This window comes from Neolamprologus multifasciatus, chromosome 7 (assembly GCF_963576455.1).
Source record: "Neolamprologus multifasciatus chromosome 7, fNeoMul1.2, whole genome shotgun sequence".
Lineage (NCBI taxonomy): Eukaryota > Metazoa > Chordata > Actinopteri > Cichliformes > Cichlidae > Neolamprologus > Neolamprologus multifasciatus.
Window position 1 is genome coordinate 5,606,196 of NC_140445.1, and position 16,406 is coordinate 5,622,601.

At 43.0% G+C, this 16,406-nt stretch overlaps 1 protein-coding gene across 1 annotated transcript; it reads right to left on the reverse strand.

The window, feature by feature from the left end:
• Positions 1 to 293: 293 nt before the first annotated feature.
• dkk3b (dickkopf WNT signaling pathway inhibitor 3b) lies at positions 294 to 13,796 on the reverse strand. Its single transcript, XM_085169181.1, has 7 exons — positions 13,499 to 13,796; positions 12,775 to 12,900; positions 12,536 to 12,616; positions 8,264 to 8,356; positions 1,041 to 1,185; positions 603 to 753; positions 294 to 507 (listed from the first exon to the last, which is right to left on the reverse strand). Exons 1-7 carry the CDS (start codon positions 13,682 to 13,684, stop codon positions 486 to 488), a joined length of 804 nt encoding a protein of 267 aa, XP_085025307.1. The 5' UTR covers positions 13,685 to 13,796; the 3' UTR covers positions 294 to 485.
• Between the last annotated feature and the right edge of the window lie 2,610 nt (positions 13,797 to 16,406).

Sequence of the window (16,406 nt, forward strand, 5' to 3'; positions counted from 1 at the left end):
TCTTCTGGACTTTGTAGTTTCAACACAGCAGACATCACAAGGTTAAGGAGCCTAGTGTACATGCAGTCAGATTCACTGATTCTCCTCCTTATCAATTCTCCTTCACACATTTTCTTGACATTTAATAGTTTCCTCTAAAGTCAACGAAAGGTCATTACAAAAAGAGATACCCACCAAGTTTTTAAATGTGTAAAAGTTCGCCCTCTAGTGTTCACTGCTGACAAACCAAAAATAAGATCACCAGTAAATAACAGAACGTGCTTTCCTTGGTTCTCAAAGCTGAAAACAAGTCATTTATTGTTGTTGTTGTTTTTAATATATATATAATATACACTGGCAGTAAGGTATAAATAATACAGTGAGTGCAAGTTCAGTCCTGAAGCGACAGCCTGTACTTTCAGCCGCTGTTGATCAGCAGAGGCGTCCGTCTTTGGATCGTTAAGGTCATTTCATCTAACTCTGCTGCACTGTAAATCTCAGTACTGTTATCCACACACAGATCCACGGCTGCAAGAAAAGAGAAAAATGTGAATTTCAAGCAAAAACAAATTACACTTGCTCTTTTTTTCACTGTTAATGTGTGCTGCTGTGTTTGGTCTCACCCATGAGGCTGGCACTGAAGGTCATCGGCACAGGGGCAGTGGTCACGGGGACCCTCCTGGTCCCAGGCTAGCATGTCCATCAGCAGGTTGGGGTGGCTTAGACAGGACTCCCCCTTGCCCGGTTTGGTGTTACATACTGGAAACAAAAGCTCTGATGGAAGCAGCAGAGAGAAAAATAAATGAAGTTTAAAACTGCCTTTATTGAACCTTCTAAGTCATTGACTGCTCAGTCCAAATCACAATGTCTCACTTAGACTATCCCCGTTCTGACTTTGTTAGTCTTGGACTATGTTTGATTCCTAAATTCTGTCACCAAGCATTTAGAACTGGTTACAGGTTGAGATAATAACATATTACAGATTGCTTTAAAATAGCAAACAGATCCAATTAGGCACTTTAAGGTAGTCTCTCTGGTGTTCCAACCCAGATGAAACTTACCTGGTTGGAAAGCACAGCAGAGGTGTGGCCTGCAGTCACTCTGACTCTGACAGATGGTTCCCTCTGTTCCACTGGTGGCGTTCACTGTGCACTGGCCCCAAACACACATCTGATCAGAGCAGCACTCCTCATCCTTGATGCAGGGCTATGTGAGGACACACAATCAGATATGTTAAAAAAGTATGTCAAGTGCATCGTTTTGGATTCATGTAGATAGCAAAGGGCACTTTTTTTTTGCTTAATGCATTTTTATGTCACTTATGTTACTTTTGAACATTTTCAAGTCCAGGGGTGTGTGCAGAGGGGGGCATGGGGTGGTATTTCTATGTTATGCTACATTCTGCTTCTAATCTACTATATTTTAGGAGCAAATATTGCACATTGTAGTATACATCATTTATTTCAGAAACGTTGGTACCATTAATTAACCAAGATTATGGATTGTATTATGTAAACGATCTAAATACTTGTTTCTGCCACTTTACAATAGAAAATGTTTTATTCAAAACAAGCATTCAACACAAATTATGTTTAAACTCAAGTTCAGTGCTAGTTTTTGTCTACTGCACATAACATTAAAACTATGTCCAATATTTTCTATGCTGTATATTTCTAATAAAAAAAAAACTGCAGAAATTGCAGTTCCTCTATTGGCCACGTGAGGCTTCAAATATATAAGTCCCCATATTGTCACGGTTTGCAAGGGCAGACTGTGTGGAGATGAGAGGTGCGGACCCAAGTGCAGACAAGTAGAGGAACAGGTGGAGGTTTAAACTGAAAGTGAGCCTTTCATTGTTGGCTGTAAAAAACACTGTAAAGCATTTAACGGAAGGGGAACTGAAAACACTAAGAAAACCTAAACTGGGAGAAGCTAAACAAAAGAACATGAAGAACAAGCAGATGATCCAACGAGGAACAGCGGGAAACACACACTATGGTCGTGTCCAAATTCATGGGCTGCATCCTCCTGAGGACCTGGTCTTCGCGGTCTACGTGGGCCGGGTCCTCAGAAGGTCGGGTAGGCCGGAAGTAAACGGCTGGGGAAATTGGACGGTCTAGCCTTCTGATTAGCGTCACCGCTGTCTCGGTGGAGTTTAGTAAACTCGGCCGTTTGCTCCTTGCTATCTAAAATATAACAGGAGACTGGCGTAAATTCTCGACCGTCTCACACTTCTGTTTAATCAGTTTTCTGTTTGACGTTTAGTCAGCTGTGTAAAATCAAGGAGGAACCCACCCGGGGGATTAATAAAGTTTTATTTTATCTAATCTAATAACTTTAATCTCAGCCAAACCGATTTACTCACGAACAAACAAAACACTGAAAAAAGCCCAACAATAACATTTTTACGTTGTCTAAGTGACTTATATATTATGTTTAACCTGAGTAGCGAAAGTCCGCGGTGATCTGAAAATGATGTGCCGGGAGTTGTGCCGTTCTCGGCGGCTTCAGTGACCATCGAGCTCCCGGCTTGTTATCGAGCTGGTGGGTAGCAGACGTCTCCGAAAACGTCGAAGTACTTTTGCAAATATGCGATATCTTGATAAACAGAGCAGATATTTGATGTTTACACAGCTACTTTCTCGCCTGAAAATATGTTAAAAGTTTATTTTGTGACCCAGAAAGATTAATAAGAGTAATTTTAAAACTTAGTAGTGGCCGCCATTGTTGGAAACTGGAGTTTGGCTGGGCCGCGCTATGAATTCTGGGATATGGTAGGCCACGAAGGACACACCCGACCCATCCTTCAAATTCGGGGAAAAGGAGGACGCATTTGTCGGCTGCATTCGGAGGAGTCTACGAATTTGGACAGCCTTCGGCGCGTTGCTGTGACGTAATCGGTCTACAAATGCGGCCTCAGGAGGATGCAGCCCATGAATTTGGACATGACCTGTGTGGAGATTAGAGGTGCGGACCCAAGTGCAGACAAGTAGAGGAACAGGTGGAGGTTTAAACAAAGTGAGCCTTTCATTGGTGGCTGTAAAAAACACTGTAAAGCATTTAACGGAAGGGGAACTGAAAACACTAAGAAAACCTAAACTGGGAGAAGCTAAACAAAAGAACATGAAGAACAAGCAGATGATCCAATGAGGAACAGCGGGAAACACACACTATATATACACACAGAAGGAAAGGAGGAAATGGCAAACAGGTGAGGAACACAGCTGTGACTAATCAGACAAGACCAGACAGGGAGGAAGGAAAACAGGGCTGTATCCCAATTCAGGGTCTGCAGCCTTAAAGGCCGCATTTTCAAATTCAAATTCAAATTCAAATTTTTTATTTGTCACATACACAGTCATACACAGTACGATATGCAGTGAAATGCTTAGACAACTGCTCTTGACCTAAAGAAAAAAAAGAAAAGGCTATGAATAAGATAGGAAATAAATATGAAAATTAAAAAGGGTAAATTTAACCAGGAAGGAATAAAATAAAATATAAAAATTAAGTTAAGAATGAGATAACTGTACAACACAAATTAGAATGAAGGGTAAATTTAACTGGGAAAGAATAAGATAAAATATATAAATTAAAGTTGAAAATAAAATAACTGTACAACAAAATACACAGTATAGAAATATATAAGAATGTATGAAGAAATATAAATATATATATACACACAATAACAGCAGCTGTACAAGAATTAACTGGAAATGAGGAATATAATGTCCAGTGTTGTGCAATCCACATTATTTAGTGTCTTGTGCAGTGCAAATATGCTTAAAGTGGTTTAAGTGATGAAGTGAAAACAATGTCCAGAATGTCCAGTGTGTGTGTAAGAACTATATGTGTGGGTCAGTACTGTTTGGTGGTGTGATTGAGAGACCGTATCGCCTGCGGGAAGAAGCTCCTCCTCAGTCTCTCTGTGTTGGTCTTCAGGGAGCGGAATCGCTTTCCTGACCTCAGCAGAGAGAACAGTCCGTTGTTGGGGTGGCTGAGGTCCTTCACGATCTTCCTGGCCTTGGTCCAGCACCGCCTGCTGTAGATTGAGTGCAGGTCAGGGAGCTCTAAGCGGATGTGCGCTCAGCTGAATGCACAACCCTCTGTAGAGCTCGTCTGTCCTGCATGGTGCTGTTCCCGAACCAGGTTAAGATGTTTCCCGTCAGGATGCTCTCTATGGTGCAGGAGTAAAAGTTCCTGAGCACCTTGGGGGGCAGTCGGAAGTCTCTCAAGCGTCTGAGGTGGTAGAGACGCTGACGGGCCTTTTTCACCACGGTGTTGATGTGACAGGACCATGACAGGTCCTGCGTGATGTGAACTCCGAGGTATTTGAAGCTGTCCACTCTCTCCACTGGGCACTCGTTGATGACAGGGGTCTGGTAGTTCCTCTCCTGCTTAGTGCTGAAGTCCACTATCATCTCCTTTGTCTTACTGACGTTTAGAAGGAGGTTGTTCCTCTGGCACCAGTTCTCCAGATTCCTAATCTCCTTCAGGTAGGGCGACTCGTTGTTGTCAGAGATCAGGCCCACCACGACGGTGTCGTCAGCAAACTTGATGATGGTGGTGGAGCTGGTAGTGGCCACACAGTCATATGTGTACAGGGAGTACAGCAGAGGGCTCAGAACACACCCCTGGGGGGCTCCAGTGCTGAGAGTGGTGGAGGCTGAGACATGTCCGCCCATCCTTACTGCCTGTGGTCTGCCAGTTAGGAAGTTGGAGATCCACTGACACATAGATGAGCTGAGTCCCAGATGCTCCAGCTTGGTGGTGAGTGTGGAGGGAATTATGGTATTAAATGCAGAGCTGTAGTCTATGAAGAGCATTTTAACATAATTCCCCCTTCTAGTGTCCAAGTGAGTGAGTGATGTGTGGAGGAGATGAGAGATGGCATCGTCTGTGGAACGATTTGGACGGTAAGCGAACTGTAGTGGGTCCAGTGTGTCTGGTAGTGAAGAAATGATGAAGTCTCTGACCAGGCGTTCAAAGCACTTCATCACTACTGAGGTGAGGGCTACAGGGCGATAGTCATTGAGAGAAGCAGGGTGGAGTTTCTTTGGGACAGGAACAATGATGGACTCTTTGAAGCATGTGGGGATCACCGACTGAGATAAAGAGATGTTGAATATCTCAGTGAACACAGGAGCTAGCTGGTATGCGCAGTCTCTGAGGATACGACCTGGGATGCCGTCTGGTCCTGCTGCTTTCCTGGTGTTCACTCTCTTGAAGGCTCTCCTTACTTCATGCTCGGAGATGACGAGCACGTTTCCGGTGCTGGCAGTATCTTCCTGTCTGCAGCCGTTAGCGCCGCTAGCACTAGCATCGTTGGAGTCCTTAGCTGCAGCCTCGAAGCGAGCATAGAAAGTGTTCAGCTCGTCTGCCAGAGTCACGGCCGTGTTCGTCATACCGGTTGTTGGTGCTTTATAATCCGTTATTGTCCTTAGTCCCCGCCACAGGCTCCTAGAGTCACTCTGTTGGAGTTGTGACTCTAGTTTCCTCCCGTAGCGCTGCTTCGCCTCTTTCACCGCCTTCCGCACGTTATATGACGCGGCTTTGTACGGGTCCATGTCCCCCGTCGTGAGTCCCGTGTTGTAGGCAGCGGTGCGGGATCTCAGAGCGTCGCGGATGGTTTCTGGTTTCTGGTTGGGAAACGTTGTGATAGTCTTTGTCTCCACGGTATCATCCGCTAGTTTCCCGATGAATCCCACAACCGCTTCCGTAAACACGTTGACATCATCGTCGGAGCTGTTTCTGAACATGTCCCAGTCTGCGTCGTCGAGTGCGTCCTGTAACGCGGCCACCGATTGATCCGTCCAGCGCGCGACCTTCCTCTGAACCGGAGCTTCCTGTTTCAGCCTTTGTTTGTATTTTGGCATGAGGAAGATGGCGGCGTGATCGGATTTGCCAAACGGAGGGCGGGATTGTGCCTTGTAGCCGTCCTTGACCGTAGTGTAGCAGTGGTCCAGTGTCCTTTCACCTCTGGTGGGGCAGGTGATATGTTGATAAAAGTTCGGCGCTGCGCGTTTGAGGTTGGCACTATTAAAGTCCCCCGTTACAATAAGCGCAGCGTCCCGGTGTTGTGTCTGGTGCTGTGTGAGTGCCTCATGCAGCTCGCATAAGGCGGTGACCGTGTCCGCTTGTGGTGGAATATAAACGGCACTTATAATGACCGATGTAAACTCTCGAGGTAGATAAAAAGGACGATACATGATGGACAGTAGTTCCAGATTTGGTGTGCAGGAGCGTGTGAGAGGAACAACGTTCGCACTGTTGCACCAATTGTTGTTCACCATTAAATACACGCCGCCTCCCCTTGACTTCCCCGAGTCCCGTGTCCTGTCCATGCGGTGAACCGAGAAGAACTCGGCCGGCTGGATGGCGTGGTCCGGCACTGCTGGGTTCAGCCATGTCTCGGTGAAGCAGAGGAGATTGCAGTCCCGAATGTCTCTCTGGAACTTTATCCTGGCCCTGAGGTCATCAAGCTTGTTGTCCAGTGACTGGATGTTGGCGAGCAGGATGCTAGGCAGAGGTGTGCGGTGTGCACGAGCTCTCAGCCTGTTCCTGACGCCGGCTTGTTTCCCTCGAGGCCGCCGCTTCGCGTCGCGTCCTTTGTTCCCCCTCAAGATCTCACTCGGCCAGCTCGGATCCGGAGTTAAAAACTTCGAATTGTGAGTACATTGTATACCAATAGAAACAAGAGTGTCACTGTCATACCTAATGTACCCAATGGTGATGATTTTGCCGATTTAGAAACGCTGAAAACTAACTTAAAAAGCAAAAACAAAGAAAAGGTGGTCGGAGCAGTCGTGACGGCAGCCGACCTCACCGGCGCCATCTTTTCTAAGGCCGATTATGTCACCGCGACGCGACGAAGGCTGTCCCAATTCGAAGGCTGCTCGAAATGCGGCCCTCAAATGCGTCCTTCATTTCCCTGAATTTTAAGGACGTGGCGGTGTAGACTTCGTGGCCCAACATATCCCAGAATGCATAGCGCGGCGGTGGGTGTGGATAATTTTGCCGAAAAAAACGGTGGATGAGGGGCGCCCGAAGAGTAAACTTTAAGTAAGTACTGAATATTATGTCACTTATTTATGTGCAAATGTTTACTAATGAAGAACATTAAATCATTACTGTTGGCCACATGTCGGCAAAATTATGTGACATTAGTGACGTTTGTACTAACTTGGTTTTACAGCCTTTACTTTAAAATATACGCCGTTCAATAGCTGAGCTTAATCTGACAGAGAATGATCAAAGCTCATGTAGAAACAAACAAACAAATGAACAAAAAACAGAAAACTGTCAAACAAAGCTGTATGAAACGTTTCCAGCTGTTAGTATCATGGTTGCTAGGTAACCTGGGCAGCGCAACGGAGGCTAGACCGTCCCATTTCACAAGCCTCGCACTTCCGGCCTTAGCGGTCTTTAAGTACGCGGCCCTTGAGGATCGTTGAGGCTGCGTACTTTAAGGCTGCAGACCCTGAATTGGGATACAGCCCAGAATACACTGACACAGGACACAGACTGTCAAAGTAAAACAGGAAATACACAAACATAGTGTCAAGGATTATCAAGACGTAGCACAATGGACTCAAGGGAGGCACAGTAACACAGTAACAATGCTGTCCAACTTAACAGCGTTATAAAGGATGTTTACAGCTTAGAACAGAACTAGCTTCTGTGGACGTTTCTCCTAGATAACAACTGTTTGTTTGTGATTTTTCAATTTAAATTTTTTTCCCTGTATGTATTTTGTTGAGACATAAAGTTAGCCATGTTGTCTCTGTGACTGACAGGTTTTAGCCAAGCACTGCTAATCTGAGTGACCGAACTGAACCTCTCAACAGCAGAGCTCCTATCAGTGAGTGAAATTCCAGTATTTTATTAGTCTGTTAGCACTTATCATCCAAACCATTTATGGATGCATCCACTACTTAAACTTTCAAGCATAACTGATAAGCTTGTACTCCACTCTTTTTGCCCAAATTCCTTTGTAGCTCAACAAAAACAACATGGAGGCTAAAGCTGAGCTTTCAGACCGATGGGACTGACAGTCCAGAAACCACCAGGTTAAGTTATGGTGATTACTTTTACATGCAGCCAGTCACGCTGTACTGTAGCTGGAAGGTTGTTACCTCGAAAGCTGAAAGGCAATACAACAATTAGAGGGGAAGTGTGAATCGTCTGTGGGTTCATCGTGACTAGTGATGCTGTACTTGAAGCAAAGACACTGATTATAGTAGCTCATCGCAACCACAAAAGACAACACTAACTGTCTCCCCACCATGTCTGTTGGGATACAGGGGAGGCATTTGGAGTTCTCAATCTCATACAGGCAGTATTTCATGTTGCCACAGTCCTCGTCCACCATGCATTCCTGTGGGATGAGAAAAATGAATTACAAATATATGAAGTGATGAAGAACCTAACAGAAGTATTTATATAGTTTTAGATAAGAAAAACATGCATCTTGAAAATAATCTCATCTCACAATGGAGATCATTATCAAGAAGCACTCAGCCAAACAGAATTCAGTGTAGCTGAGTCCTATTTGCCTGTATCACAATAACAGTCGTACGTTATTCCACTGCACCCCCACATAATGACTTCCTGGTATCTGCTGGGTCCATCTCCATGGAAACTGCATTAAGGACAACATCAGTGGCATCTGAATGCAACAGAAGGGCTGGGTCTCTAGAGTATCCCCTCCTTCTGTCCTCTACATTTGATTTGCACAACAGCATGTTGAAGGTAAAGAAATTATCTTCAAATATGTGCCCTTTCCAGGATGACTCACAGAAAGAAAAGGTGCTTAAAAGAAAACACAATTTTCTTTAATGCCTGAAACAATCTGGGCTTTTAAGACCAAGCTGGAAATGTTATAAACTTGTTGTTAAATGATGCTAACTGTGAGTTTGTTGCAGGAACACCGTGTACACCATGCAACAAAGTGACAAATATTGTGCAAAAAAAATGCAAAGTGCTGAAAAATGCACTTTTAAGGGTGGATTTTCCAGCAGAGGAAGTCAGCAAGTCTTTATGCTAATGAGATATTTGAGATTTAGTTTGACTTGTTTCCAGCGGTGACAGGAAACAGTGCATGCCAAAAACAATCCCAGCCACATGGGTGGATTTCTCTGATTTATCTTTGAAAGTGTGGCCTGTGAAAGTTTAACACAGAAACCAAACAAAGAACATCTTTAAACCAGACCTCCTTTCCCACTGTAAATTTAGATTTCAGTTTTCTTGCCCGAAAGCGTTATTACTGTCTGCATTTCTACCTCATCAATACAGGAAAACAGGTCAAATGAAGCTAAAAGGTTAGATATTAGTCACACATTACAGGGTCCTGGTTTTATTTGTGAGAAATGGATGACTTTTAAAGTTCCCCTATCATCCTTTTTTGGGGGGGGGGTTCTTCTTTATATTTTTCTGAGGAAATGTAACAAAGTTGCAAAGCTTGGAAATCACCTGTTATTTTTTGCAGGTCGGGGAGTCAAGTTCAGCAGATTTCAGATGCCAGCTCTCATCCTATTAGCAAGTCTTATAGGAGCGTGCTATTTTGCTGCAAGCTGCTTTGTCACCCACCACCACCCCATATTGTTCAGCCTGTTTGCGCTATTTTTGACTCGAACCATGTCGGTTGTCTGCTTTGTTCTGTGGGCAATCCTTGCTTGCCTGCACTGTTGACCTTTCTCTCCCTGCATTTGTGTACATTTGTGTGTTTCCCAGAGCCATGGCTACACAACTGTTATCGCTGGTTCCCTGGATTGTGCACTTGTCCCATCCGCCATGGCGCCAGCTCTTCCGCCTACACCCTGCAGATTGTTTATAATATAATTCAGACTCTTTAGTGTTAATTTTTCCAAGTGTTTTCAAGTTAACACCTTAGAATTGTGCTGTGCTCCAGATTTCCTCCTCGTGTGCCAGGAATTCCACACAGTATTTTATTGTTTTGCTCTCTAGTCTGCTTGTTTGTTTTCACCACTCTCCTACAATGTCTCGCCTCTCTGGCTTTGCCTCTGAAAATTCCACTGCACATTATGAATTGGTGAATAAACCTTGTCAACTCCTTTTCTCGTGTCCCATCCTGCTTCGGTTAAATCATAAGTAGGAGGATCTTGCTGCTGTTCCCCCTCCTCTTAGGCTTTCTACGTTTGATTTTCAAACGGCGGGGAGGTCCCAGAAATGCCACCAACTATAAATGTCTGAAAATGGAGAAACAATCCTAGGTTTGTCTGAAGTGCTCCTGGCAGATTCTCAGTTATTCTCTCACACAGCTTAATACAAATTGTCTTCTCATTACTTATCTATCCTACAAGTTGACACAAAGGCACGGTTTCTGCCTAGTAGCTCTTTCAGCACACTCACAAGCAAAGAGTGAACAAAGAGTGAGCGCATGCCTTGCAGTTTTATTGCCAACTGACATTTTCTAAGAATGCTGCACTGCTACTTAACGAGTTAGGTAGAGAACTCATGCCAACGCAGTGTCTTAGCTGGGCTAGGTGACCCATCAGAAAATTCAGCAGCTAAAAGGGAGGTATGCAGAATCCGGGTAAAAGGAGCACAGACCACTAAAATAAAGTTATGAAACCACAAAGGAGCAAAATACGGGACATTTAACGCAACAGCTGAAATGTAGTAGCCACAGTCGTCTGCAACACTTTGTAGCAACAAGAGTGCTGTAGGAAATTATCCAGACCCTCTATTCACTTAAATCACATTACTCACAGACTGCCTCCGCTCATCCAAAAAGCATCCACATTTTAACCAAATGTTTCCACATTTTAGCTTACATGTGCTTTTTTTCAACTCCCCATGCGCTGACTAAATTTTTTTTCTGAAGCCGCAACAGTGCCATGCGATTAACTGACTCTACTCTACTGTGACTTAACAAATAAGGTTAAAGACATATGGCGTTAGTTGTTTAATTTGTTTGTTTGTTTTAGTATTTTCTTTACAAAAGTACAACTTTTTGGCTTACAATCTTCCTTGCTTCCTTGGCATTTTTTCCTCTATTAACATAACCACCATCTGTACAGCTGCCAGGAAAGAAAAAGATCAAAACCACCACCGTAAAGTAAAGAGCAGGCAGCAAGCAGCAGCAGCAACCTCAATCCAATCCTCCTCTTGGTGAAAACTATGAAAAGTATATGGTAGGTTTCTTTGCTGGATGAGATCATTCTTTTTTTTGAAAAAAACGTATTAATACAATGGTCCCATGGTTTCAAAAACCTCTCCTTCTCTCTGTCTCGTCTTACAAATGTGGAATATTTCCCAAACTGAAGGAAAATGCATCTGAAATTAAGCATCTCTGTACTGAGTTAAGTTAAACATTTTTTGCCTTCCAAATCACTCCGGGTACTTTACTGTTCACTTATATTGCCATATTTAGAATACTGTGTGGAAATCTGGGGAAATACATACAAAACTTCACTTCAACCACTATGTAAAACTCAGAAAAAAGCAATCAGGATGATTACTAAAGCAGGATTTAGAGACCATACTAACATCATGTTCTTGAAATTAAAAATTCTGAAGTTTATGGATCTTATAAAATATAAAACTGCAAAAATTATGTACAAAGCCAGATACAATATGTTACCAGGAAATGTACAGAGGATGTTTTTTGACAGAGAAGGGGACTATGAATTGAGGGGAAAATTAAATCTGAAGACTCTTAAAGCACGGACAAAGGTTAAAACCTTTTGTGTTACTATTTATGGGGTAAAACTGTGGAACAGTTTTACTGTGGACTTACAGCAATGTTCAAGCATTAGTCAGTTTATAAAGATGTTTCGAAAACTGATTTTGGAAGAATATGAAACTGATAAAGTTGATCACCCATTGTATATATAACTATGCTAAATTGTATCTAAATTATATCTATCACTGTAGCTATGTTTATACATGTTCTCCTTGTTTATTGTATGGGGTAAGTGATGATGGGAATTAGGTGAATAGTGGGATTCAATAGAATGTTGAGCATGGGGTAGGGATTAATAAGTATGTTATACTTCTTCCTACTCCATTTCAGACCTAATAATTGTCATTTCATGTCATTTAGACTTTGTTTTATTTATTTTATTTTATTTTTTTTGTTTTATCTGAGCACATACGTGTGTGTATTTACATATATATTCATATTTGTAAATGCAAGTACGTGTACTTGTGTATATATTGTTTTTTTTTCTGTATATGTCTGAAATAAATAAAGATACAATACAATGCTCTAAAAGCTGATAAATATTTAAAATAATACTGACAGATTCTCATTGGAATGTAATAAAAAAGAGGCTTGAGCTTTTATCTGTTTCCAAAAGGCAGCCTGTAAAGAGGTCTGAAACTAAGTGAGTTGAATTTTGTGTTTCTCCAAAATATTTCCAGAATCTCAACTTGATACAAGCCAAAAATGTTAAACTATTAATCTCAGTACAAAATACTGACTCACATAAAAATAGCAGCTTCATGGCAGCATCGGGAAAATGTGGACACAGGAGAAAAAGACAAAACCTTGTTTAAGGTCTGGATCAAGGACAAGAGGTAAAAGACTCACATGATTCATGTTGTTCCACTGGCTGGAGATCTCCATATGAACATGGGACAAATGAGTCTCTCCAGTGTTGTTGTTAGTGTCCTATAAAAACAGTAAGGGGGTGAAATACTGTATCAGACGTGGGGAAGAAAAACAACTTTTCTTTTCTTACCAATTAATCCTAAACCCACCCAGACACTGTAGACTATGAAGTGAATGGCTTGTGTGTGAAAGTTACACAGTAATACGTGAATCCCTACCTTGTCAGTTCTGTCTAGCACCTTAACTGCTTTGTCTCCGTTCTTTATCACCATCGTAGTCTCGTTGTGGTAGTTAGGACCCAGCTCCAGTGAGCCTGAAGAGGATTTTGCACTCTCTGTAGTGATCTGTTGGAAGGAAAATTAGGGGAAATCTTAAATAAACAGCAGCATATGTTATACTGTACATCTGTTGTTCATATTTGGGAAAATATGAATCCTTAAGGGGGCTATAAGAATGGATAGTTTGCATTCTCTGCTTGATGCAAAAGGGAAGCCTCCCAGTAGCCCAGAAATGATGAAAACCAGACGCTCACTGACAGGAAATGTATCGGACCTGCTGAAATTCAATTCTTGGGAAGGAAAATAACAAACACGAGGTACTGAAGGCTGTCTAGAAAAAGCTGTTTGTATGAAGTTCTTGCAGGAGCTCTTTCGTATTGCCTTTTCTTTTATTGAACTGAGTGTCTGGCCGGGAAATCTCTATTTTAAGCAAATACTATAATGATGAGTGACGGTGGTACTCAGCACGGCGTGGGTCAGATTTAAAGCAGACACGGAAACTATGTGTCTGCTAAAAGTAACTGTGCATTAAAATAATTTGAAGCACTTTTTTATCTCCCTGCTTTCTAATAAAACTGTCGCGTATTTACTTTAATATGGACACATTGGATTTCTCTGCCAGTCAGCCCTGGCTTTATATGAATGGATAAAATATGACGCCAACCTGGTCCACCGCCTCCTCCAGTATGTGCTGAGTGTCCTCCATCAACTCCTCTACCTCTCGGAACATATCGGTCAAGCTGACCGGCCCCCGCTCCAGGCTCTCCCGCAGGAACAAGGTGCCGCTCCTCGCCGTGCCGACGGCTGCCCACAGAAAGCACAAACCCCGGAACACCGACAGCACCGACATCTTTCCTTCTCTTCCACCTAGTCTGTCTAAAGAGCGGCACACGGGTGTGACGCACGCAGGGCACACAGCTGGACACAGCTGGATCCGTTTTATTTGGAAAGTATGAGGAGCGCAGCAGCAGCGGTGGTGAGGGGGAGGCGGAGGAGGGGGGGATGGGGTTGGGGGGTGGGGGTATTAGCAGGATCAGGTTTAATGGGGTGGAAAAAGTTCACGCTGCATTTCATGATTTAAACGTCAAACACAGGCGAGTGGCCTTTATAAAGACATAAATGTGAAGCGGACTGTAAAACAAACAGACGAAAAGGCTGACAGACGAATGCCAGATGTGATCTGCAGAGGCAAGTTCCCACGTAGGCCTGCGCTTAATCACCGGCACTTCAGTGGAGCTGACAGCAAGAAATACACATCATGTCAGACAGCTTTAGTGAAGGTCTGCCCGATCTTTTGAAAATCTAGACAAAGTTTGGACTCTTTTGCACAATCCTACAGAAAAAAGATTTTATTTTAGTTATATTTATGTGATGAAGAGCAACTCGATGTTTCATTACTGATACTGTGTAGCATGGATACTTAGTCTCCTCAGTTTATGAGGTTTAATTTGAGGTTTTTCGTTCATTTCTGAATGTTGGTTCTGGTTTTATCTTATTACCCTGATGATGAGTTTTAGTATTATAATTCTGGGTTAATGTCTTTATTATTATTATTATTATTATTAGTAGTAGTAGTAGTAGTAGTAGTAGTAATAGTATTAATAATATAAGAGTAGTAGTAGTAGAGGTCGGCCCTCCAGTGCTCTCCCTCCGTCTGGTTTTAGTCCCTTTGTGTTCTTTTGTCTGTAACTTTTTATGTCTTTTATTGTGTTTTGGTTATTTCCTGTTTTATGTTGAAGGTTAGTTTTACTTCCGGTCTCTTTCTTCCAATGACTGAATCCCAATTCAGGGTCTGCAGCCTTAAAGTACACAGCCTCAACGATCCTCAAGGGGCGCATACTTAAAGACCGCTAAGGCCGGAAGTGCGAGGCTTGTGAAATGGGACGGTCTAGCCTCCATTGCGCTGCCCAGGTTGCCTAGCAACCATGATACTAACAGCTGGAAACGTTTCATACAGCTTTGTTTGACAGAAATGAAGGAGAAAATACACCGCCACATCCTTAAAATTCAGGGAAATGAAGGACGCATTTGAGGGCCGCATTTCGAGCAGCCTTCGAATTGGGACAGCCTTCGTCGTGTCGCGGTGACGTAATCGGCCTTAAAATGCGGCCTTTAAGGCTGCAGACCCTGAATTGGGATACAGCCTATGTTTCCTTGACTGTTATCGTCTGCTGTCAGGTGATTCCTCCCGTGTCCTGTTATCTAATCAGTCCTGTTTGTGTATATAGTCTTGTGTTACTCCTGCATGTCTAAGTCTCTTGTTTGTGGGTTTTAGATTTTACCTGTTGGACTGTGTATTTTAAGAAACGCTTACCTTTTCTTAAAATATCCCTCGCCATTCTCCTATACATTTCACATATTCAGATGGTTATGGCATCTTTTAGTTACATTTGTTTCAGTCTTGCCTTGCATTTTTGACTGTGTTTCCTCCTGCTGGAGTCTTTGTTCTTACTGCTTTTAGATCAGTCTGTATTCTGGGTTACCTACCTTAGCATCAAAATGATGCTTGGGGTTCCACCAGAGAAGCAAGTTTCACAACTTGGCAACCATCTTGGATCAACTCCAGGTGTCTGAGAGCTTTATTTTTTGTCCGGAGGTTAAATATTTGGTGATTCTGCCCCCAAAATGAGATTTAAAAGAACAACTTCCTGGTCAGATTATTCTTTTGCACATTACACATGAGGTTTCACAACTTTACACGTCCTGAAACAACTGTGAACCTCAGTACATTGTGCACATATGTCAGTACAATAATGTGACTGTCTGGTTGTACAGGGTGTATTAAAAAAAGCATCATCCGATTTCAAAGTGCTTTGATTCCACAGCCGTTCGCCAATAAAGACCAAACACGTTCTGTTGGAGTACTGTTTGTGAGTTTCACATGGTAGGTAGCATAACAACAGCTGCGGCTACAGTGACTCCAATCTTACTTGCAGAAATATGAAACAAGTTTGAATATAGTACAGACATATGCTGTGTGGTCTGTTTCTATGTGTTAGCCCTGCGACAGACTGGCAACCTATCCAGGGTGCATCCTGCCTCTTTCTCTCCGACAGCCACTATAGGCTCCAGCCCCCCAACTACCCTGAATTGGAGAAGTGAAAGAGAATGGATGGACATACTGTGTATCCAGAGGGGTACGGCATACATCACTTGTGAACACTGTACGTTTTTTGTATGTAAAAATGTAGTCAAGTATTTTAAAGTTTACTGCAAGCTTCACTCTTTCGTAAAAGTTCTTTGTATGCTACGACTTCTGTTTTCTCTGGGGTAGGAGCTAAGCTAGAGCCAATAAGAACAGAAACAGGTGGCTGGAAATATTGTCTGATACTGTCCCCTGGTGACAGTTCATAGCTACAACATGAAGTCATAATAATAATAATAATAATGTGTATGTGTTTGTCCCCATAGGGAAATTGCTCCTCTGCATTTAACCCATTCACCCAGTGAAGCAGTGGGCAGCCACCAATGCAGCGCCCGGGGAGCAGTGTGTAGGGACGGTACCTTGCTCAGGGGTACCTCAGGGTAGCCGTTCAGTGGAGTCGAACCCCCGCCCTTCTGCTCACGGGGCC